The sequence below is a fragment of the Pezoporus flaviventris genome, unplaced genomic scaffold (assembly GCF_033815535.1).
Source record: "Pezoporus flaviventris isolate CSIRO_AGI_PZ_B2104156 unplaced genomic scaffold, CSIRO_AGI_Pfla_v1 ptg000006l, whole genome shotgun sequence".
Lineage (NCBI taxonomy): Eukaryota > Metazoa > Chordata > Aves > Psittaciformes > Psittacidae > Pezoporus > Pezoporus flaviventris.
In genome coordinates, this window is record NW_026892554.1 from 17,235,582 (window position 1) to 17,260,127 (window position 24,546).

Sequence of the window (24,546 nt, forward strand, 5' to 3'; positions counted from 1 at the left end):
AATTGAGCTTGCTAGGAAACCATAATTTAGAATTATGTGAACTATAATCCAACACACACACATACATTTTAATACTGGATGATTAACATTTTGCAAATGCTTATCAGTCTTCATTTGCCAAAATGAATTTCCACCTGTTTGCTGTTTTTCACCTTGCTGTAGTCTGCGTTCTACTTTGCTACAAAGGCACAGAAAAACCTATCTTAAGGTATTTACCAGAAAACTCGTGTTAAATAAGCCCATAATTAATGGTTACAGCCAAAAGTCCCATGTAGCTAGAAGCTGCTCCATATATTCAGAACAGAACCAGAGAAGAGACCTGACATTAGCTTTGAGTGCAGCTAATAGACAGAGTTCCCCATGGGACTTCCAGGGCAGTGCATTTAATTGCTTGTTCTATCAGCCTTATAGAAAATGTTCCTTCCAACTGTGCCAAAGGCTTGAGGCCCAGGCAGAGGTCAAGCTTTTGGGGAGCTAATAGAAGATTAGGGGCAACAGATTTCTCTCACCTCTGACCAGTTATTCTGTGAGGGCATAAAACATGCATTAATGAGAAGTTCTCCCAATGCTTTCCCCACAGCTGCTTCCACATGGACAAAGGGCCAGTCTCTCTCACAAATACCAGAACTTTGACCAGAGAAAATGTTTCTCTGCTGTAGATCTACCATGAAGAACCAGGGCATTCAGATTTCCACCCATACCCCTGGAGTCACACAGTTACCCGCAGCACTCTTACCCTGTGTACTCTTTCTCCCAGGCCAGGCAGGAACATTTTCTGATTTTAAACATAGAATCATAGAATAGTTAGCGTTGGAAAGGACCTTAAGATCATCTAGTTCCAACCCCCCTGCCATGGGCAGGGACACCTCACACTAAACCATGCCACCCAAGGCTCTGTCCAACCTGGCCTTGAACACTGCCAGGGATGGAGCATTCACAGCCTCCCTGGGCAACCCATTCCAGTGCCTCACCACCCTTACAGTAAAGAACTTCTTCCTTATATCCAATCTAAACTTCCCCTGTTTAAGTTTTAACCCATATTTCCTCCTCTCATTATTTGGCAATGCCTTCATCTTTGCCCCTGGACTCAAGAACTTGGCCACCACATCAAGAAGGCAACATTCATTCTCACTCAGTCAAACAAGTGACTGGCATAGCGTTTTGTGTGGCAGGGAGTAACACTGATCCACTGATGATGCTGGCACCCAAAACAAACTTTTTAGAGGGATGGCTTCAAAGTAGAATTAAAGACACAAAATTGAGCTGTTAATGAAGAGGTTTTCTTTGGCTCACTAGAAAATAAAATAAAATTAAAAGAAATAAATCAAGTGTAGCAGTAGTTCAGTAAAAGTTTTGAACAGAATAAAAGCCCTACATAGTTGTCTTCAGATTCTTCACCAGGGCAAACAGTGCTTCAAGGACAAGTAGGAAAGTAGCTGCTATTTGAGGCAACTTCATTATAAAATCATTTTTAATAAGCAATCTGAACAAAGAGAGGGAGTGCTCTTGCAGAGAAGCCCCCAAGGGATCTTAATGCTGCCCAGTAAAGTTATTAGGAGGTTACACACAGGGGACCAAACAGCTATTTTATTGGCCTCAGGGGATAGGGTTTAGATTTCACCTGTTCTCTTAAGGCCTTGGTGCTAACAGCAGATCCTGTTAACCATCAGTTTTCTGCAGGCTCCTATTTTGTGAGGGAAAAGTATCCTTTAGTTACTGTAGCTGGCACACAAAACACATGAGGTGAAGTAGAGAGCACAATGCACAGTAGGCATACTAAGTAATTAGAAATCAGATCAGAAAAAAAAACCAAACAAATAAAAAATCACAGTTATTTTCCCTTTAATGAAATCAAGTAAAATAACAGACTTCAAGAAATCTTTAGCAGCGGCTATTAATGTGGGAAGTAAAACCAGAGAAATAGGGATGTCCAGGTTCTGGATTCAATTAAGCTGCAAACCTTACTAAGCTTGTAGAACTCTGAAGATCAGTTTTAGGATGTTTGGACATCTAAGAGCTGCCTTCTGCCCCAAATTAGCCTCTTTGACATGATTTCAGAATGGGTCTTTGTTCTGGGTAGCTTTAAGAGTGTGCCTATGTGGATAGAACAAGACAGTCCCTTTCTTGGCTAGTTGGGCTGCAGCAGTAGTGAAGATACGGCACTCCAAGCTCCAACTAATGGAGGTACCTACTGACAAGTAATTTTATGAAAAATTACTCTAGATACTCCTTTGGTAAATCATGAGGAGCAACATGAAACAAAAGGCAACTAAAAGTTACAAAAGAGACTTAACCTACATAGAGGTTGGGTATAAGTATTTTCGGTTAAATGTGGACATATCTTGGATTATGAAAATATAAAATATACAGTGTTGAATGGGATACCCAAGTACATCTATCTGCATTACAAGCAAACAAGGATGAACACAATTAGTTAATGGATCGCTAATAGTGGCTTTCCCACTTCTGTACCTATCATATACAAGCTCCAAAGCACAACTGCCAGACACCCTTTCTGCCAGGACTGCAAGTTACCGGGCAGTGACACGAAATAAAGAACCAAGTGTCAAAAGCTGGGGTAGCTCTGGGAGTAGGTGTGAGAAGGTTAGCTGCCCTAGCTTAGTTCTCCCTTGGAAGCAATGCCAAGTATTCTATGCCTATATGCTTGAGATGAAGCTGAACTAAAACCTGTGGTTTTTCTATCTGGAAAATGTTAGGCAAGCAAATAACTGAATGTACCTGGGCCTCTATGCCGATACAAACTTCAGCTACGACATAAAACTCCATAGAAGCTTCTGTGATTCATTACAATTCAAATAACAAGAGAAAGAAGGTTCCATTACATCATGGGTTCATTACAATATTAACTTTCCGGATGCATCCACAGGAAACCACCCCTTATTCTGGTAAGGCAGTTGAGTCAAATTCAATCAAGAAAGTCAGTGCCCAGGATATAAAAATGATCTGGAGAAAAATAAGGTGATCTATTTGTGTGATAATTCTGAGTCACTAGTGGTCTGGTAGAGGCCATCAATCTCATTGCATGAAGTACTGCAAGATTTAGATCTAAGATGCCAGAAATGAAATACTACACAGTAGATAAGATAGGATTTGGCCTCTACCATCTGACTTGGCTAGACTAGAGGCTATGTAAGGGGATGGTTAACCTAACAAATTGCCATATGAGCCTGAGAGAGGATACTTCTACAGACAGAAGCATGAAGTTTTACTTCAAAAGCCTCATTAACCTACTGAGGGAAAAACTGCATTCTGGGGTAGACAAACTTTATTCCCTTAGTGCAGCTTGGAAGAGTATTACACTCCTGGCTTATAATGGCAGGTTTTGTAATGCTCAACTTCTGATAAAGATGGGATACAGAGAAGCAGTAATGTAAAAGTAAGATGTAATGAAACAGAATACTTGAATAAAATTGGTTTTATCAAGAATACTGAAGCTCTCTCAGGTTTTACTTAGCTAGATATGTTATGAAAAACCTGTATTTCTTCAGCACTACTTTGAACGTGTAAAAAATAGTCAGCTATTTGACTCTGAAATGACTCAAGCACCTATCAACAGGCCACTAGTTCTATTTCAGATGACAGAGAACTTTGTCACAGACTAATGCCAAGTGTGCGCGTGTGGGAAATACACCCCACATCTCTAACAATAAAACCAGGACTAAGTAGTGGAGACAGACCTCCACTGAGTTTGAAACCCATACAATTAAAATGGATTTTCAGATGAAATCTGAAAAGATTAATCGGATATTTGAAATGCATAATGTACCAGACCTTCTGGCATTATACTCCCCTGATTAAGTCAAAAGGTCATTAGGCATAAGTGCTAGTTTACAGTCAGTCAACACCCTCGCATGCCATACATCGTAAGCTTGGCATAAAACGACTTAATCTGTATTTCTAAACAGTAGTGCAGACAACTTCTACACACTTCAAAATGGCTTTGTGAATGGTTTTTGACATTTCTTTGCAGAAATCCTTCTCTATGCAACTTAATCTGGATGTGTTATACACACTGATGGAGTGATAGGCAAACTCTAGATCAATTTGAAACAGAAAAAAATCTCTCCTTGTCATTTGTAGTTGTTAACAACTCAGATCTGAGTTGTAATTTTTTGCATTGAGGTGTTTATATAATTCCTTCCCCCCCGTCCCCTCCCCAAGCCATTCCAAAACTCTGCATTTTGATGCCTACTTCTTCTATTCAATAATAAAAAAATTCTATCCAGGCAGTAAGGAAAAAACCTCATGCTTCTTGTGCAGGATGCTGAAATGCCAAAGATGCACGATTTACATTAATTCCTGCTCTATGAGAATTTGTCAAAACAGGAATGAGTTCTAAAAGAACTTCCACAAAAATTGAAGGAAACCTCATACATATTTGCTAGCAAACACAGTCTGCGTTTTCATCATGCCAATTACAGCATATTGCTCCTTCTATTTTAATCCTTCCTTAATGGACAAGCTTATCTTCCCATTATTCAGAGAACTTTTTTGTTCATGCTTCAGCAATTGCATGACAACTGATTAACAAATCAGGGAACTGCTCTTTGACAGTTCTCTTAGAATTGCACAGAGCTCTCAACACAGAGGACACTGGGATCCTAATTTCTGCCTTGACTAAATTAAACGCCGTATGTGGTGAACAGCAGCTAATCGACTAACACAGTTGATGAATACACCTTTTTTTCCATCATAAGCCTCAAAACCAGCATCTACCAAGATACATGATGCCAACATTTTATCAAGCTGCCATGGCTTCAGAGTGTATTGCCTTCATTCTTTAGGTCTGTGGTTACTATTTAATCTTCCCTACAAAAAGTATCAAACACTGGAACTGGCTAGCAGGTCAGTACATGGCACTGCTCTATCCCATACATAGGGTGATTTCAGCTGATGTTCAGGTGGAGTGTTACAAACCACCATGTACAGTCATTAGCCTCTGTACAAGAGAGGCCCAAGACTGCGCTAGTGTAAATACCAAATTACTTACCACCTCTAGAGAGGGTGGTCGCTCCAGGCCAGGGTTGAGCTCATGGGCAAGGCTGTGCAAGGAAGCTGTCTGTACAATGCCTGGCCTGCGGATATACAGAGGACTTCAGTCTCCTGTACTGTCAATCTCAGTCAGCATGAGCTCAAATACTCCCCCAAAACGTAAGGGCCAAATACTGCCCTCAGATGCCTACCGTTAAGTCCAACAGAAACCGCATATGCATTCAGCTGAAGAGGATATCTGACCTTACAAACACATTAAGCATCAAGCCCACCTAAGGAGAGAAGGACCACAGTGCTCTGAAAGTATGTGACATTTAACATTTACTTCAAGTGTCACACAAACCTTCTCATTTGAAATTCTTAAAGAAACTGCATTTTGTATCTCTATATGTTGAGAATTCATCCTCCCAAGTCAGATTTTTCATTACATGACAATTTTAAAACTGGGAATGAAATAATAATGAAATAAATGTAAAACACTTTATGACACCACTTTAAACCTAGAAGCTGCAGTGAACATACTTCAAATCATAACCCTCTTACAATGTGTATATCTTTGTAAATTCTGTGCAGCCTACTTCCTGTTTTGTTAGAGGGCTTTTAGACTAATAGCCTCAGCTTTAACCCACTCCTGTTTCAATCCTGGGCAAATTCAGTTTCTGCGCTACAAGATTTCTGAACCTCCACAGTATCCAAAGAATCTCAACACATCTCCTGCAGCTACAAATGGTAACATTTTTTCCTGGAATCGTGCTTTTAACTCACTGCAGAGTAGATGAGAGTTGATCCCCAATAGTGATGTCTTTGAAGAAGATTCCAAGTAAGTGTACACATAAGCAAATGCACGCATCCACATCCATTTCCAAGGTTGCCATTCACGAGGAATGTTTGTTTATGGTTGAGAGCCAAACAATAACCTCTTCATTTTCATCAAGAGCTCCTTATGCACAAGCACAGAAGGATTTACCTTACAGATTAATGCATAGGAAGGATAGAAGACTCAATTCATTTGTACTTGAATCATACTGCATCTTTAACAGCCATAAAAATACACCCATTCTCCTCACCTGCATTTTCTGGACATGTTACTTAGCAGCTAGCTGTAGAGTATACATACAGGAATACAGAATTCTGCCTTTCTTCACAACTTCCTTTTTCTGCACTCTTAACTCATGCGAATGCACACATACATGTGCATACACACACACACACACACACACACACATTGTACATGCATTTTGACAATGTTGCAGGTGAGGACTGAAACTGCTCTGAAGTGGAAAACCCACCAGAACATTTAAAATGGAGCCTTATCAGGCCAGACCAACACCCAACACACCAACACCTAATAGTCACTGCACAGCCTAACTTCAATTCCGTTTGTAAGAGAAGGCCAAAGCAAAAGGTGCTACTTACATGTATGAGTCTTCTTCGTTACAGAAATACCTGTAGGGAAGAAACGATACCGACATTAGCAAAATGACCACTGAGCATCTTTTGACATGTATTTCACCATTATTTGATTTCAGACACACAGTGACCACTATAAAAGCAGAATTAAAATTGCCATAATTTGTACATTAGGGGTGGGAGGATCTCCCTATTTTGCCTTCAGACTTTAATGGTATATTCTCTCTTTACATCTCATCAATAAACGTTTCAACATGTGTTGCTTAAATTTTGTTGCTGGAACACGTATCTACATGGTGCTGCTGGTTTAAAACTGAAGCTGATGCAAACAGAAGATACCAACATTACAGAAGCCCCCTTTTGTTTTTTGCATGGTGAACATTCTTCCCACACTCATATTTACTTGTGCACATTAAGCTATCCAGACAGAACAAATCTGAGCAGTACAACAATTCATTTGCTGTTACTGAGTTCAAGTAGTTCCTTGACTGCAAGCTGTAGCTTATGTTCATTAAAACCAAATGAGCAGCTCTCTCAATGTATTACTTGCCGTAATTCCAACCCAGATGCAAATATCCCCAAGCTGTTAAATACATACTTTCCGAAGTATTAAAGATGTTTTGATGCTAGACAGGCATGTAGTGGCAATCACCAGTGATGGTCCAGTGCCAGGGAAATTTGAGAGGAATTTTAAAGGAAGCAACAGAGTGAACAGAATGAGGCAAAATTCATAATACCAAAGACAAAATTAACTCTGTTAAATGTCATCGCAATTCATGCTTGAATTCAAACAATATTGTCTCCACTTTAGTACATAACTGGCGCTGTATTTGGACCCCTCAGTATTTAAGCTTCACTCTCCTTAGGGAGAATTTTATGAGAAGAGAAGGAAGTTACTGGAAGCAGTACAAGTATTTGAAATATTTCATTTGTGATCAAGGCCTGTAATGAAATATTGGAATTGGAAGTGTTTGGCTTGTTATTCGCAGAAGACGGAGAGACTTGAATCTCCTTAGCTACCCTATTTCTTTAACCCCCTCTTCCAAAATCAAATTACTATGGAAATAGGTAGGCTTTTATTTCAGAGTTATTTGTTGCGGAACATCTCAGGGAGGCAGCAGGTTATGATAATGCAGAAAAATATAGATACCTTATTGGCAAATTCAGAGCTAACTTCCAAAGCCAACAGTTTTCAAACTCATCACGGTTTTGGTAGATAAATCCACATAAATCCACAATGCCAACCCCAAATATATAGCTATCAAGTTTGACATAAATGTTTTTAATTTAATTGCACTTGTGTTGCTATTGGTCTTCTGGTTTTGAACCATTAGGCTCTAGAGATGTGAGCTCTGAAACCTTTCTTTTCCCTGAAAAGCTGAGAGGCTGCAGGATTCAGGAGGAGAAGTTCTGAGCAGTTCCTTTGAGGAATTCTGTAAATGTGACACACTAGTCAGCAATTTACAACAATCACAAGTCTAGAACTTGGTTAAGTATGTGTATTGACTGAAATTGAAAGGTCCTAGCCAAATCTGTGCGTTCCTCATGCTAGGAATGTGGGTTGCAGCCTCAAACTGTAAAGCCAGGGTAAGCAATAAAAAGGAGGAAAACATGCATATCAAAAAATAAAACCTTTTAGTTATGGAAGTAGGTACGACAGGGGGCAAAGGCAGCCTTTACATTTGTATTTTGTAAGTGCCAGCATTCTCACATCTTCATTCCAGTCCCATCATTACTGGCTGGCTCAGGCCAGCTGCAGGTGCCAGGGAGGTGAGTGCTAATATAGGGACCATAGCTTAGGGAAAGAAGAGGGACAGAGTGAGAAGCAGCAGAGACTGCAGTATCTATGTCAAAATGCACTAGCAGTATTTTGTGCAGGCTTTGGTATGAGTGCAAAAAACCCCCTCTCTGAGTTCCTCTGAAGGTCTGCCTTACCCTCTGAATTCAAGTTACAGCTGTCATCAGAACATTTGCTCTTCCACCAAGGAAGAACATTTTTGCTGCTGTTTGACTTCCTCAATGACCACCGAACGGCACATACAGTTCCCGACAATCTCCATCATCCCGAACTGTCCTAACGTCCCCTTGGCAGAAGTACTCGACCCAGCTCCTACAATTTTAAGTCTATTTTATGGAATGGGAAATGCAAAGAAAGGTCTTAAATCTGAACACCACTTGCAAAACTTCCTCTCCCAACACTAGTGCTAATAAATGGATACATCAGTGCTCTTTCAGCATTATGGGAGCCATATGTGTATTTTTCTCAGAAAATAATGCTTTCTGTAAAATCACTTTGAACATAAAGTGCTTATGCTGTCACTTCCGATTACTCACAGCCTCTTCACAACGGGATTTGCCACAGCACAAAACAGACTTAGTTGTATTTGCTGACTGAGGGCTACTTCCCTCTGATACACAAAACAGTGATGGGAATATTAGTGTTTATATTTTTCTACCTAATTTTCTCTGTATGACATGGGTGGTAGGTTTTTCTAATCAGATGTTTCCATAATAATTACCGATTACCATCTGGTAAGGCCTTTTAGCTGGTTTACACAGATATTTTTAGATAACCTTTTAAAACAACAGCTATGGGGGGGCGGGGGTATGGGGGGTTGTGTCTTCATAATCACATTGGTAGCCGCAGTGAATCTGAAGTATTTTGCTTTGAACAGTGGTTTTACAGGTACTAACTGAAGTCTGGTGGGACAAGGATAAGCACTGCTAGTGAGTTCAACCCGTTTAGATTTAAATTAATCAGGAATCCTTACTTAGGTTAAAATGAGTAGGGAATTTTTCAGAAGCCTTTCCTTTACATCAGTAACTGTAAGTGACTAGAAAAGCTGAGCAAAAAATGTACCAGCAGATCCAAACAATTACTTAGGTTAGATACATTAGAACCAATGCTTTAAATATAAATGTTAAATACGCAACAAATTCCTACATCATTGCCATCAGTTCTAATGCAGGAAGGCAGTGACTTTGCTATTCAGCATTTAAGAACTGTAACTAATCTCCTAAAAATGAGTGTATTATGGGGAAAAAAACCCAGAGTTGGTCTGAAAACTACTTAGTGTAAAAAAGGGGAGTTACAGATGTTCGGCTCTCTCTGGGCCAGTGCTAAATCCCATTTGCATATATGTTTGAAGGCCTTTCCTCTGAGCTGCATCCTACAAGCCTTACCCAGATTTCATCTGAAATCAAAAGGATCCTGAGAAATTAATTTTGCCAGTCCAACATACTTCGGTACTTTTCTTCACAGGACCAGGCATTATTAACTGGGATTGCTCTCACTTTATTTCTGGGACTGAACCTTCAGCGTATATAGATGTGATTATGTCTATTCCACAATAAAACCTAGGTGTAACACATTACTGCCAAAGATTTATTTCTTTTCAAGAAGTGGAGCACAAAGAACCCAGTGACTCCTTTCAAAATGTGACTTAATGTGAATTCTTATTTTTTATGGGCTTAATTTCAAAATGCAACAGACTGATCTGTGAACCACTTGCCACTCGGCACTATCCTAACCAGCCAGCTTTCCATTCTCCTTTAGCAACTAAGAGAAAAGAAATAGAGGATGAAACAACCCTAACTTCAGTGTTGCTAATACAGAAAGACTTCCTGACTTAACCAACCGGACTTCAAAGTAAAGCAAAGGAAATGTCATTAAAATACCACAGTATATCACTGCCATGGTTATCAGTGAGTGAAAGTTTCAGTATTACAGTTATCAGAGAATTGATCACTTCAGCAGTGCAGTTTGACATTCCTGATCAACACCATATCTTGAACAAATTAACTTCTTTGACTTTTCATAGTTGCTATGAAACATTCTTTGCAACAACAATCGTTTGGGGTTTTTTAAACAGCATTCATACACCATTCCCTTTCCCCCTCCCACTAACAATATGTAATTTGCCATGATGGGTGGTATTTACAAAAATAGCATTCTGGACGCAATGAACTTTGAAAAGAGTATCTACCATCAGAGACAGGATCTTCTTTTGCAGGCAGTTAGCCTGAGTGACCTTCACTAGCCAGCTTCAAATAGAGAGAACAATGTCTTCAAGTACAAAAAGAGACTCAGATATTTTATACATCATAAGCCATTTCTCACAGTTGCCCATCCAAATAAAGAAGCATAATGAAACACTGCTTACTCTGTGAACCCAGATCCCTGCTGCTGTTGTACAGTTGTCAGCTTCCCTTTTTCAAGGGGAAAACATACTCTGATGTACAGAAAGATAAGTAAAAAGTCCCTGTCTAGCAGAATACATTACTCTGCAAAACATCAAAGGAGGATATTCTGGAGTGCAATTTTCTTAAACCTCCAAAAAACCTCTTCCTTGGAAGTTTGTATGGATAAACGCATGCACCACTTGCAAAGCTCATAACTGATCACCAGCACTTCTATTAAGCACCACTGTTTTCCTTTGCTTTCCTTTTTGTGCCCAAACTGGGGCTGATGACAGTATATCTAGCCAAATGGTACATGCATATCATACTTTGGTCACATAGGTGTGCCTATCAACATATATTTTTATCTTTTTACTTTCTCCTACTCTCCCCTAAGCCAGCATTATGGCTCTCGCATGTTTGGGAACTCGATGGATTGGAAATCTTGGGGGAAAAAGAAGTTCAAATTTTAAACTGTAAGCCTCCTGCCTCACTTATTGTGTTAAATCAGAAAGAAAATGGATTACAAGCTTGGATCCCACTGTGCTTCATCCTGTCACTCCACTGCTTTTTTACTCTGTCACTACACAAAGCCAGCAATTAAGGTGGAAGATTACATGTAACACCGGGGCACTTGCAGAGAACCTACCAAAGCAGAATAATAGATTTAAGTGTATTCACAAAGGAGTTTGCTCTTTCAGAAACCTCAGCAATGGTTTTTACACAAGTCTGTGAGGATCTCTGGCTTGAAGGAATTCTGTGAGCTTTGTAGGCCATTGTTTATGGTGACTGAGGTAGAAACAACATACACACAACTGTTGTAAATACAGCTGCAGCGAGTTTAACCAAATGAAATGATGTTACAAACCAGAGCCCTTGTCTAGGACAGAAGAGCTGTTTGCGATGCTCAGCACTGAAAGTGCTCCACGTAATTTTAGTATATTGTTTCAAACACTGTTAATGGACACTAATGCTTCTAGTTCACCCAAAAGAGGAATAAATTATGTGCTAGAATAACAAAGAAACAAGGACAACATCTACTCAGCATGTAGGAACAAGGAAACTTCCCATAATTACTAAAGGATCCGGAAAAAAAGACGATGTTTAAAAAAATGAAACAAAACCAAAACCAACAAAAAAGCCCTCAAATACAATGACCATATTTTTTAAATAGATATTTAAAATATTTAAAAATATTCCAGTTTTTCCCAGACTTGTTCACAGCTTTTCCTGAAAAGGAAACAGCTCATCATACAGAACAAGCATTTTTTCAGCGGTTCTAGATCATTCTTGTGTTCTCAAATCCAGAAGCACACAATAAAGTCCCAGTAATCAAGTGTGACCTAATCGCTTCAGCACTGAAAAACCCAACATGGCTCTCCAGAGATTCACAGCTGCTTCTTAGGCCTAAATCCTATCAGAGCATTATTCAACTTTGGGCTTTTGTTGTTGGTTAGATTATAGGTTTTAGGGTAGGAGAAATGAAATGAAGAATCTTCATTAAATAGCCATTATGTTCTTATGTGATAAAATGTCACAACAGAACATAGGGCCAGAGAGTGGGCTAAATATCCATGCTACACCTGTACAGAATGTCATAAAAAGTCAAAAATGTTTCTTAAGAAACAGTGCTTTCCATTTGTCTTGGTCTCACCATACTTGCACTTTGCAGTCTATTTCCAGAACTGTAGGGACTTGCTTGGATTGATGCAACTTTGTACATGTGGCTGGATTCTGCCAATGCAACTGTTTTGCTCTGCAATAATATACTGAAATCCTCACTTTGTGGTTTGCTCGGTCAATTGTGTAACTAATGGTCATTAAAAGAAAACTACTTCATGGTTTTCCTATGAAGACTCATGCTGAAAATACACTCTTATACACAGTTCTAATTGTCACAGACTTCCTCAGTATTGTAGATTTACTTAAACTGGGAGCCTTACTGCAGGTCACTGTTTACACAGCTTTGAGAGTGGCAGGAGCACGTTGCCACGAGGATGGCAGACATTGCCACTGTACGCACTACGCTTTCTCCTCTCTGTGACATTCAAAGAACAGTCTCTCTTTCAGCTGAAAGCTCTGTCCTATCAGCACACTAACGGGAACAATTCATTTAATTTTCACTAGGTATACAGGCAAGCAGCTCTGTAAGGTGTGTAGTATCCAGAGGGGAATCAATCCTCACAGCTGGCTCTCCTGACCATTTGATTCATTCACTGTAGTTCTACTACTGCCTTTCTACTTAGTGTCATCTCGGACAAAGAAAATAACCCTGCAGCCGGAAACCATTAAACAAGTAGCACCATCTTTGTAAACCCCCTGCTTGCAATAGGAGCTGTTGATAAAAAGTGGTTGATACAGGGAGGAGCTAACCAGCACCATTTGCAAAAGCAGCAAGTTTGGTATGTGCATGTCACACATGCCTGTGTGCTGGACACCTCCTGGGCCATACATTGCACGGGTAGTGGTACAGCTTCCATCCTCCAGTTTGAAGCACGAAATTGCATTGTACTTGGCTGCTCTCCCAGACCTACCATATCAGACACCTCACCCCAAGAATACTTCAGAAGCAATTTTACTTAAACATTGCACTCCGCATTCTTATGATGCAGACCTTCTTACAATGCAGACTTTCAGACTGCCTCGTTCAAGACTACTGACAACATTTAAAAGCATGAGCCAGGTCTCTGAGAGTTCATGGTATTTTCAGAAAATCCAGAAAATTATCAGACTACAAAGAGAGGATGGGACATACGTGCTGTATGTTAGCTCAGGCCAACCGCTTCCAGTCATTGCTCCAGGTGCATGGAAATCTAACTGTCCTTAGAGAAAACTGAAAATCTCAGAGAGGCCCAAGAGCCGCAGTATTGCCTGATACAGCAACCACAAGGCTGCAGCGGTCCTGGTTATATCAATTCTCACCTAGAGGCAGTCCTTCGAGATGGGAGATAAGAGAAGCCTCAATGCCCCAGTTCTGTGCCTTCAGGCAGTTAGAACTATGGTGTGAACATGTTCACACAGGCTGCCAAATCTCTCACCTATGTAAACCAAAATGAGCTAAAACCAAACACCTACCAAATGTATAGCTGTAGTCCTTGTTACTGGCATGTTGTGCAGTAGAAATTTATCATTTAAGAATATTGCAAAGTTAAAAACATTGGGTTATGATTTAAAATGATCTGATGACTATTCTTATGTCAGGGAAGGGAAAATAATGAGCTTCTATTTAGAGAAAATTTAAGAAATAATTGTGGATTATATCTCTTCTTTTTCTACTCCATAATACCTTTCACTAAAATCTGTTGTATTCAAGAATATATTTGTTTATCTTCTATGCTTTCACTGACACTGCAGGAGACAACCAATGAAATCCTTTCAATATTTCTATGACCAGAAGAAAAACTGTTCATGAGTTGTCCATAAGTAGAACATGACCATAAAACTCTGGAAGCTGTGGACATTCATAAACCACAACAAAATACCTCCAAAAGAATAACATTTCGTTAAATCCGGAGTTACTGAAACCATGTCCAGTGAACGTTGGTGCTGCAGTGGGCTACCTGCCTTTACATACAGTGTTTGCATCAACAGATTTAATCATTTAAGATGCAGGCTTCCAGCATTCAGCAATACAAGTAACAAATAACCACCAAGCACAGAACCCAGCCTTGTTGAACATTAAGCCATTTCTAGGATTTTGTACAGCATGGGGGAAGGACACTACCAAGTGATTTATCAGCCCCATTTGCTCTGACACACCAGTCGCTCTGGGAGATCTCTGATCCAAATATAGCCACAGTGAAGTCCAGGGTAACTTTTGAGAACAGGCAGGAATATCGCACAAGGTGATAATGCTGGCAAGCTGCAAGCACTTTTTTTTCCTTTTATCAATTCCTTCTCTGACAATCAGCCTGCATGATCTCACTTTACCAAGTAACTGTGTGACCGGCTATGCATAGAGTTGTACTGTTTATGAGAGGCAAGGAGTTTAGTCGAAATGATTACTTTCAGGTAAGCCCCCAAATGCTCAGATTTATCCCACACCAAAAAGCAGGCATCTCCACCATGGGTATTTCTTGTGTTCTCCTTGCTGTTACCGGGTTGGCTTTTTTGCAGTACTTCACATCCTCAAGCTAGAGCTTATATAGCCTCAGAAACCAAACACCATCTGCAGTTTACAACAAAGAAACAGAAGCTAAGTACACGTAACTACAAGTCATGCATTTATAAACTGGGTTGCCTGGCTCATAGCAGCGATCTCAATTCAAAAGCTCTCCAAGCAAGGATTTTCTCACTGCAGCTTTCACAGCAGTTCATGACTTCATCAAGATGACTGAGATATCACAAGATAAGCAGTATAACACGTTTGAGGACCAGAATTTTAAAGCTGCATCTCATGCTGCAACCCACATATTTTTAGAAATTAAATTTGGACCTCCATTCTGAAAGCTTTTCATGAAATGCTAAGGTTACATTATTATATGCATCTGTGCCAAGATCTCACCATCAATACACAGAAACTAAAGATTTCCTAAAGGTTTTCCAAATCATCCTATAGAATTGAGGGGATAATTCCACACCGACTATAGAGAACTCAGTGTTGTTTGAGGATTCCTACAGGATTTCAAATGACAGCTGTTTCACAAGGTAGTTATTTTTCTGCCATGCAAGCCCTTTCAAAATCATGAAGGAAGTTTGTCAGGCTGACTGAAGGCCTTAGTTCAGCCCAATGACTTCTATTTACTTAACACCTTGGATGGGTTTAGCCCATTGTGCCTCAGGTGAAGCTAATTTTGCATATCAGGTTTTTACTGTAACTGGAGGATTAGTTTAAGTTTAATTAAATGTCATCAATATTTTTAATAAGGAGCATATTTTCTTTGCTCAGTTGTTCTGTAAAGTATTTATAAGGTAAAATTTTGATCCAGAAAAATTGATTCCTTACACATTACTTTATCTGTCCCAACTGAACACTTCAGCTGCAATATGCTTGTACATTTGCCTTTCAGTATTCTTCTGAGACTGACTGTTGCCAAAATTACACTTTTTCCAGCAGTCTCATATCATGGTAACTTCTTTTTCTTTTTTGTTTCAAAATATACTAAGGTTGAATCTCAACTTTTCATCACTTTGCTCTCCTGAGGGAAAGAAATAAGATTCTATTATGTCGTCTTCCATCAGCTTCGATGAATGAGGGGAAAACAGGGAAAGCGAAGGATTTGTGCTAGAAGTTCATGCAAAATTTGAGACTTGAATATAGCACAAGTAGCACTTCAAGACTCCAGACTCCTTCAGTGCTGAGACCCCTGGAGAGTTGAGTTTAAATCACTAAACTTATTTCAGGAAAGGGGAGAACACTCTGGAGAAAAGTCTGTCGACTCCAGCAAAATTAATAAACTGGTTGCTCCTGATGTGAACTACATTTCTTGATGGGAGTTTGACAAATTTCTAATTCCCTCTTACTGGCTTGTGAATACTGCACTTGTTCCTTTTTAACAGTTATTTAATACTATGGCACAACAGAAGTGATAAAAATTGCTAAGTTTCACTCACCTTACACTTTCAGTGCCAGTTTTAAGAGAGAAAGGAAAAGTACAACTTTCCTCAGTGTCTGCTAAAAAGGGCAGCCTACTCTTTCCTCATTTAAAATGTTCATGTACAGAAAAATCCCCGTTAGGTGATTTTTGTTTAATGAAATCAGAATGAATAAATTTAAACATCTCAAGTAAAACATCTGTAATATTATGAATTTTCTCCCTGAGACAGGGGCCAGTTTTCCTGTCTCATACTTACTACAAATCTAAACAGAATTGGTGAAATTTATTTTTCACCTAACTACCTTCATCTAGCGTAACTACACCCTGGCTGGACCCGTGGTTGGACACTCACTTGTCAGGGTTTTTCTTTCTTCCTTCTTATTAAAGAGCATTGCTGTTTTCACTTGCATGGGTTTAGGATCCCAGGTGGTCTGCAGTGCTGTGATGGTTGGTGAGGCACAGTGTAGTCAAAATCTCAGCAGATCCCTGTAATCAGGGACTAGGGGAAAAGCTTAATTCCTTTATTGAGGTGATTATGTTCTGGCTTTCAAATGCATCTCATAATATATTCATATGTTTTAAGAAACACAAGGTGTTAATAGTCCCTTGACCTAAAGTATATTTTAGAATTTCTATGATAAAAATGCTTATATCTGAATTACACTAAATAAAGCCATTAACCAAATTAGAGTGGTGTCCACTTGCTTCTTATAACATACACTAAAAAGCGGTATTTACCATCTCGGGAAATCAAAACCCACATGCTGAATCAATGCCCCAGGAATGGCATAGTTACTTTGCAGCAAGAAGGCTCTTTTTATTATTGTAAGATAAGGTTTTGTTTGCTTTAACTATTCAATTATAGAGCACAGATGCCACCCCAATGTATTTTTCACTTACATTAGGGCTCTGGCATGCCTGTAATTGTATAGCAAGGTTAGTGTGTTTCCTGTGATCCTTGGCTGAGTAGCCTTCCATTAAGTTGGAAAGATCTTCCATTATGAGATCAAAAGATTTTTCCTTAAAAGCTGTACTCAAAAGTAGGAAAACACTTGCTGTGGATACAGAAGGGGAGGAAAGATCATGTTATATTATGAAGTGTCCTAGAATACTACATAGATGTGTACTGTACACAAAAGGAATGACCACATCACAGCTATAATGCCTGAAAAGTTGAGACTCTGCACTTGTTACTCCAGTCGTCTGGCAGCTCTGTTAACAGGCACATGTGTTCCTATTGACAGCATCTGACAGTATATCTGTGTGTTGCACCCACCATTTCAAAACCCCCTACTGCAATGCACACGGGCTTCACCCACAGATTAGTGGTCTGGGATTTGCAAAGCAGCCTCCTGCCTATCAGCTCTCAAATCATCCTGGCTGTCTTGTCCATTCCTTCTTTCAGATCTGAAAGGTTTCTTGTTTATTATACATTAAACTTGAAATGCAGGAGAACACTTCAAGTGTTTACCACTTTCAATATGTACATCGATTTGACACAGAAAAAAGACAGTTTAGATATAAGCCCCAAGCAAAAATCCTGCTTCCAACACACGTTTCAGACTGACTTAAGCCTTTTTTCCCCTCTGTGCACTGCACTCATGGAAGCTATCAGTGTCATGTATCTCTCTTCTTATACATAAGCCTGTGGGAAGAGACCCATTTCTACGACTTCAGCGAGCTATGATTGACACAGCAGGGTTGAACCTGCCAGGCTGAAGTGATGTGGTTAAGATTTCAACAGTATGCGCTAAGACTTGAGGGACCTGTACTCACATTCTGGGTTTGCCAACAATTCCTCCAGTGACTGTGCGCAATTCACACAATTTCTATGTATTACAATCTCCTATGAACAAAATGGGAAAATTCAGCCTGTTTCTCCCTCTTTGCCTGGGTAGTTCGTATGCTAATGTTTTAAGACAGGTCCTGATTCTTAATATAAGTTTGGATCAACTTCTTAACTATTAAAAGTATTCTCTAGAGGTCAAAGTCACTGAGGATCATCACAATTAAAAAGATTGTATTTTTGGAAAGCAAAAAGTTGGTTAAAGCAAATGATTTTTCCGACTATTCTGCTCTCTTGATCACCATCCATAACATCTACCAGAAACTGTTACTATCTCTAACCACATTTAGCCGGCAAAATTCTTTCTTTAAACTTTCTCCTCCCTGAAGACAATGGTTCCCTCGGGAATACAGCAAGGGGTTTTGTGAATGCTTGGAAGCAATATGAAGCTGTGAGGCAGTGAGGAGAAAAAGAGGAAAAAAAGGCATGAAAATATCAAAATAATCCCACATTAGTTATCCTCAGGGCTCCAGGGAAATTAAACAAGGGTGGGAAAAAAGGCATAACCTGACTCCTTTACATACACAACTCAAATTTACAGCATTAGCAACTGAAGCTCAAGACAAGGAAATCAAGCACTGGTCTGTAACTTCATTCTAATGACACCACTGCTAGGATTATCCTTTTGGGGATGGCTTGTATAGGGGGTTGGGAGGAGAAGGCAAGGGATTGAGGAAGGGAGATTTGATTATGTTTGAGCTATTTCGATTTGAGGCTGCTCTTAACTGACAAAATAGAATGCATCTTATCTGAGAAGGGATTTTGCTCAGCTGCTTTAAAAATCCTCCATACATACTGAGAGTCAGCACATTCCCCGGAGGATCAATGGGCTTGACAAACTCGAGACACCCTCTATACCATCTTAAAAAAAATATAATATTATTTCCATAGAAAAACTTTCTCCCGGCAAAAACATGACATGCAAGGGCTTGTCCTGGGGCAATTAGAAAAGAACTTTGTATAAGTAAATTTAGTGCTTGCAAAAGTTGCTGCATTGACAACACTCAATACCAAAGGGTTCTCTTTAATCCAACAAACTGCAGCAGGGCAAATGTCTCTTCTGCCACTGCTCTTTATCTCACAGTAGGATGAACTCAATCTCAAGGGTGGGGGCGTGGGGGGTGTGTGCGAGAGGGAGCTTAGCTTTTCAGGCTCGTTCATCAAGAAAACTTACTTTTAACTCACAAGCTGTCTCACTGATTTGAAGAAAACTCTCATCCAAATACCTGAAGTGCTTAAATGACTTCCTACATTTTAAGCATTGAAGTACTGGTCTCTGCTGAAAGGGCCAAGACAACTGCCAACCCTAGTCAATAAAAGCTGAATGGAGCTATTTGGTACACAGGCAAAAAAAGCCTGTTAGAAAATGACATCTGCTTCAGGAGAGTTCTCAAATTCCTCCCCCAAAACACTGAGCTTATCCAAGATATTGCCTAACAGCAGTCAACTTCAGCAAAGGCGTTCCTCTTCAAACGCAGAACAGTGTATGTAAACTTTTTGTATAAGATTATACTTGTTGTCCATCAAATTTATTTCTGTATTTGCACACCACACATCTATATAATGATCCCTAGAGAGCAGTGGTACCCATGGAATTATCCCTAAAAACACAAAATAGAGCAAGAACGCCATGTAAGAAGAAAAAGCTTTCAGTTTTAAAAATCTGAAGTTAGAGATGTTCACCCTCACAGGTGGACTCAAGATCCTTTGTACATACAGAAGATTTAGCAACTAAACTCCAGAAGTCATACTGGCTGAAATGTGACCCTCAGCTGGAAATCACAGTCAGACCCTCCCAGCAGGAGGATCCCCTGGCAGATCTCCATTGGGTTATCAGGGGAAGTAGCTGAGCACTGCCAGTTCCCAGGCTGGACCTGATCTCCACAGCATGGGCATCAGCCATGCTCACCCGCATCCACTGTACTCAGAGCTGCCACAGTACTGCCTTGGCACAAAAAGAAAGGACTTGCAACTTACTTGAACCTTTGACATCTAATGAAGGTGCTCGGAGTTCCTATAACCTTACCTTTAGCGAATACAATTCCATGCAGCAAGCAAGCATGAATACTACCTCTGTAGAGCAACCCATTGATAATACTTGAAGAGTCACTTTTCAGTCTGTCTTTGTTTCTGAGAAAATTTAAGCTGCCACTACTGTGCATACTTACTACAACCAATCTAGCATTCTTCTCTAACTGGTCTGCTATCAGATTTGGCACCAACCAACAGCGCAGTATTGGTTGCTTGGGGTTTTTTTTTCCTCATTTTGTTTTGGGTTTTGTTTGTTTGCTGTTCTGTTTTTTTTTTTCAATTTTTGTTGCTGTTGTGGGTTGTTTGTTGATTTTTTTAATGCTTTCAAAGAGGACTTTACTGTTTTTACAGGACTTTACAGGTTCTTCATGGCCACCACACACTCCGCATGCAAACGAAACTCCCATTAACCTCATCATGATCAGCCTGGGATGGAACTCCATACCTGGATGTGCTAGTGAAGAGCTATGTGATTTGGTGTGTGACTTAAGCCAGGCAGCGTGGTTTATCATGCTTCCTTCTGAGATAATACAGCCTGCCTGTAACAAACACTCCTGGGACAATGTCTCTGCTGGGTAATACATGTAATAAACTGAATGAAAAACTGTAGGATGAGCTCCACTAAAAAAACTCAGTTACTCATGCTCATTAAAGTTAAATCAAGGTTACTGTAGCGTTAAAAAATGATGGGATGTCTCCAAGTGGCTCTCGTGTCTTACAGCCTTACACATCAGTGTTTGTTACCTTAGAACTGACTTTTTAAGAGATGTTTCTACAGCTCTGTCTCATCACAATGCAGAAAACTGGACAGAGTTAGCTTAGCATTCTCTTGTGACAGAAATATTCGTGCTAACCCAAGCATCCCAGGAAGATGTGCACCCAGTGTTCCATCAATCCTTAAACAGCCGTCGCAGTGTCTTATTTCTCTGACCCACGTATATTAAAGAATGAGAAATCTAGGAAAGCTACTGCCTATGTCAAGTCCGCAGAAATAACACATTACTTGTAACATCAGTAGCACCGCATAAATGCAACCAAGAGTAGTGCTTGAATCAAAAGATAAGAAAAGGGCACAGGAGAGGAAAGTGAAGAAAAAAGAATAATTTGGGAAAATTTTGAAAGTAAGAATCCACCAATGACTAATTAAAAACACTGGAGAAATTCTCCAAGCAGCTTCTGTGATGGTTCCATAAAGGAATTCAATGCTTCGGTGCCCACTTTCATTTGTGCGCACAAAAATGGGCATTTGCATATGCAGCTGGATGTGTACGTGTGAATAGCTGGAGATGTGTGTTCCCATACAGACAGGCAATTCTGTCAATACATCTAAGGCAAGGATTTTGAATGCGTCCTTGAGCCAGGCATTCAATCTCTGTTCCCCATCTGCGTTATGGGGATAATATTGCCTCACAGGGATTCTACGGGTGAGGATAAATAGGATTAAGTTTGAAAGGTGCTAATACAGACCAGAAAGCTCATATAAATATATCCTGAGAGGTTCCTAACTAATATCATTACGGCACAGCACTCTGTTGTCCGACAGATACTAATGATAGCACTCGCCAGTTGGTTATAATTAACAATTGCTATCCATTGGGGTTTTGTCATTTTCCACTCAAACTCTTGGTAAATATGATGAAAAATGGTGATACGCCAAAGTGGAGCTCAGAAAAAAAACCTCAAAACCCATCAAGACTTAAATTTACCTTTTCCTAACCCGAACTGCCATACTTGGCAGGCGTCGGACAAGGAATTTGTTAACATGTGGAAAGAGCTGCTTTTGGACAGACAGAAAACGAGCAGTATTCATTACTAAAACTCATAAGCGAGTTGTATAAATATTTACTGAGCTGAAAGAACATGTTGGCCAATCTTTGCCACAAATGAGTGCAAGGGAGTCTCTAATTAATGAAACCGAAGCTGTAAGGTTTTACTGGGCACTTAAGGCCAGCTCTGGAAGCTAAATGCAAACGCCACAGTTCAAACACTAGAGTCTATTAAGTCTTAGTGCACTCTTGCTCCCGGCTGACTGCTTGTGAACTGTGAAGGGGATTAAGGTGGATGGGATCACTGCCAACTTGAAGCTGTTAAATGACTGCATTACAACAAAAAGCTCCCTAACTCACTGCTGTTGAATATTCTTCCTACAGAATTCTTAGCCATTGGAAAGATAAATGGAAAGGGGGAAAGGTTCCTGTTGGTTTTTTTTTTGGAAGTTCAAGTGCATTTACTGCACTGACAACAGCAGGATCATACCTGCCTGACCCACTGAATGCAGATAATAACTGGAAAAAGAAAGCAATAATTAATGACCAGCTCTATGTGCATTCCATTAAGTACAAACAGCTGTCACAAACATCTTTATTTAAAGAGCTGTTGGATAGGGAATTATAGCAGTGTAAAAAGCTTCTTCCTTCTGCTGCTCCACAGACCAGGAACAGACCAAGGCTTTAAATTTTTAAACGTGGCTTTCAGGTTCTTTGGTGCACAAAATAAAAATCTCTGACAAATCAGCTTGGTACAAGATCGCTCCAGCAGCCTTTCTTTGTGTCTGCAATGCTTCCATACACTGAGCAGAGATCATTCTGTGGTTTTAATTGTTTAAACAGCACAGCAACGTAACCTCATGCAGGGGATACTTGGGGACACCTCCTCATTATACCAGAGTATAAGCAAATCTTGCTAAAATGTCACCTCCTTTGTTAAACTGAGCAGAGCTACAGTTAGAGGAGAGCAACTACAGTTATAACAAGTTATTATCAAAGGAATAGTTTTATGCATGGCAAAACCTCCTCACAATAGCAGCCCACTGCTGTCTGCTCGCTGTGCACAGCATTTTCAAGATGAACAGGTCCTAGCACTGCTGCCTCCTCTAGAAGAAAAGTCACTATTTGCCACACCATATTTGAACATGTGGGGGTTTTTATTGCCTCCTCTTGCCAGTAAAGAATGACTAATAGCTGTAATTTGTAATTTCCCAGCTTCTGTGGTTTCTGTTTTAAGCAGTGTTCCTTATCTTTTATGAGTTTCAATTTGGGGAAAATCATCTTTTATACAATATTTTTTCCCATTTCGTGTCAAGTTACCACCTCCTGGGTCCCGATTAGAGTGTAGGTGACGACTGCCTGACAAACACCATGACTGAGACTTCTTTTTGTTTGACCAGGCTGCAAACAGCCCAGGTATCAGAAACCATTATCTGCCCATGTTGGTCAAGCAAAGCATGCTGGAATCAAACTGTCTTTCAAGATCTGAGGTCAAACCATGAAGACAGGTACCAACAACAGGAAACACCACTTCCCCCTCTGCCCCCAAAGCAAGGCTTTACTTTTCAAAAGCACACACTTGGCAGTGTCCCTGCCAAAAGGGGCATTTTGTATTCATTTCCAGTCCTGGCATACATTAAATCCCTCCTTTTATGTGCACAACAAGCAGTTGACTTAGGCCTTTGAAGATCTTGATCCTCATCTCCCTTCTAAGCTGTAACTTAGCTCTTCTGCTGCATAACTCCTGCATAACAGTACAGGTCACAAGGAAACTCTGAGGCTAACTTCATGCCCTCTGCATAGATAACTGGAGATAAGACACAGGGAAGGACCCATTTTCAGGTTAAATGCTGATCTTTCTTTTGAACTATGTCTTAGAAGTTGAACAGCTATGTGTGTGTTCCCTCCCAGTACTCCTCAAGCCTCATAGAGCTCCAAGATATGTCATTTATTTAAACTAGAAAGCACAAAAACCATTTGAGCACATTAGGAACAAACCTGTAAAGTACAGATTTTAGGGAATATAAGCTAATCACCATCACACTTTCTCAACTCCTTCAAGCCCAAAATATGGCGGTTTAAATGTTTCAATTGAAATTAAAACCCCACAAACACAGAACCCCCCAAAAACCAAACTAAGCCAATCTCCCAAACTTTAAACTAACAGTTTCATTCATGTTCCTCCTAAGCCTCTTCTCAAAGAACAGCAAAAGGCCAGTTTCTCACTGAACGGGAAGCCATCAGCTGACACACAGGATACCAGCCCTAGAAGAGCGAGACAGAATGGCAGAACCAGCCTGCAGAACCATTCAGGTGGGTCTCTTAGACCCACCAGCCCCTCAAGCACCCACTCTACCAGACACTCCTGTGCATGTCTTGAATCAGTTATCTCACTTGACAAACCCAAAAATTCAGGCACAGAAGATGACTGGCTCAAGCACAGCCTCTCACCCTCATCCTTTTCCCATGCATCATGGATGTGATCCGCATTGCAAACCTAAACCTACAGTCAGCCTTGACTAACAAAGGCAGTGTATGCATAGTCCAGACCTAACCTTTAATTCTGTCAGATTGGCATGATGATAAAATGTAGCTGTATTTGAGACCAAAAGAGCCCCTACTCAGTCACAATCTTGTGAGAAAATAAGGCCAAGGGTTCTGGTTCACAGAGATTAAAAAGAAGAAAGTCTTAAAATGATGGGAATATTCACTGTTTCCCTGTTTGTGATAATAAAAATGCAGAATTTAAGTAATGTTTTTGTTT

The 24,546-nt window shown here is 40.0% G+C and overlaps 1 protein-coding gene across 1 annotated transcript in view; it reads right to left on the bottom strand.

The window, feature by feature from the left end:
* RORA (RAR related orphan receptor A) overlaps positions 1-24,546 on the bottom strand; it is a 343,624-nt gene that overhangs the window by 98,322 nt on the left and 220,756 nt on the right. The window contains exon 2 of the mRNA XM_061447164.1: positions 6,430-6,459. Coding sequence (XP_061303148.1) covers positions 6,430-6,459 — 30 coding nt within the window. The remainder of the gene's footprint in view (positions 1-6,429; positions 6,460-24,546) is intronic.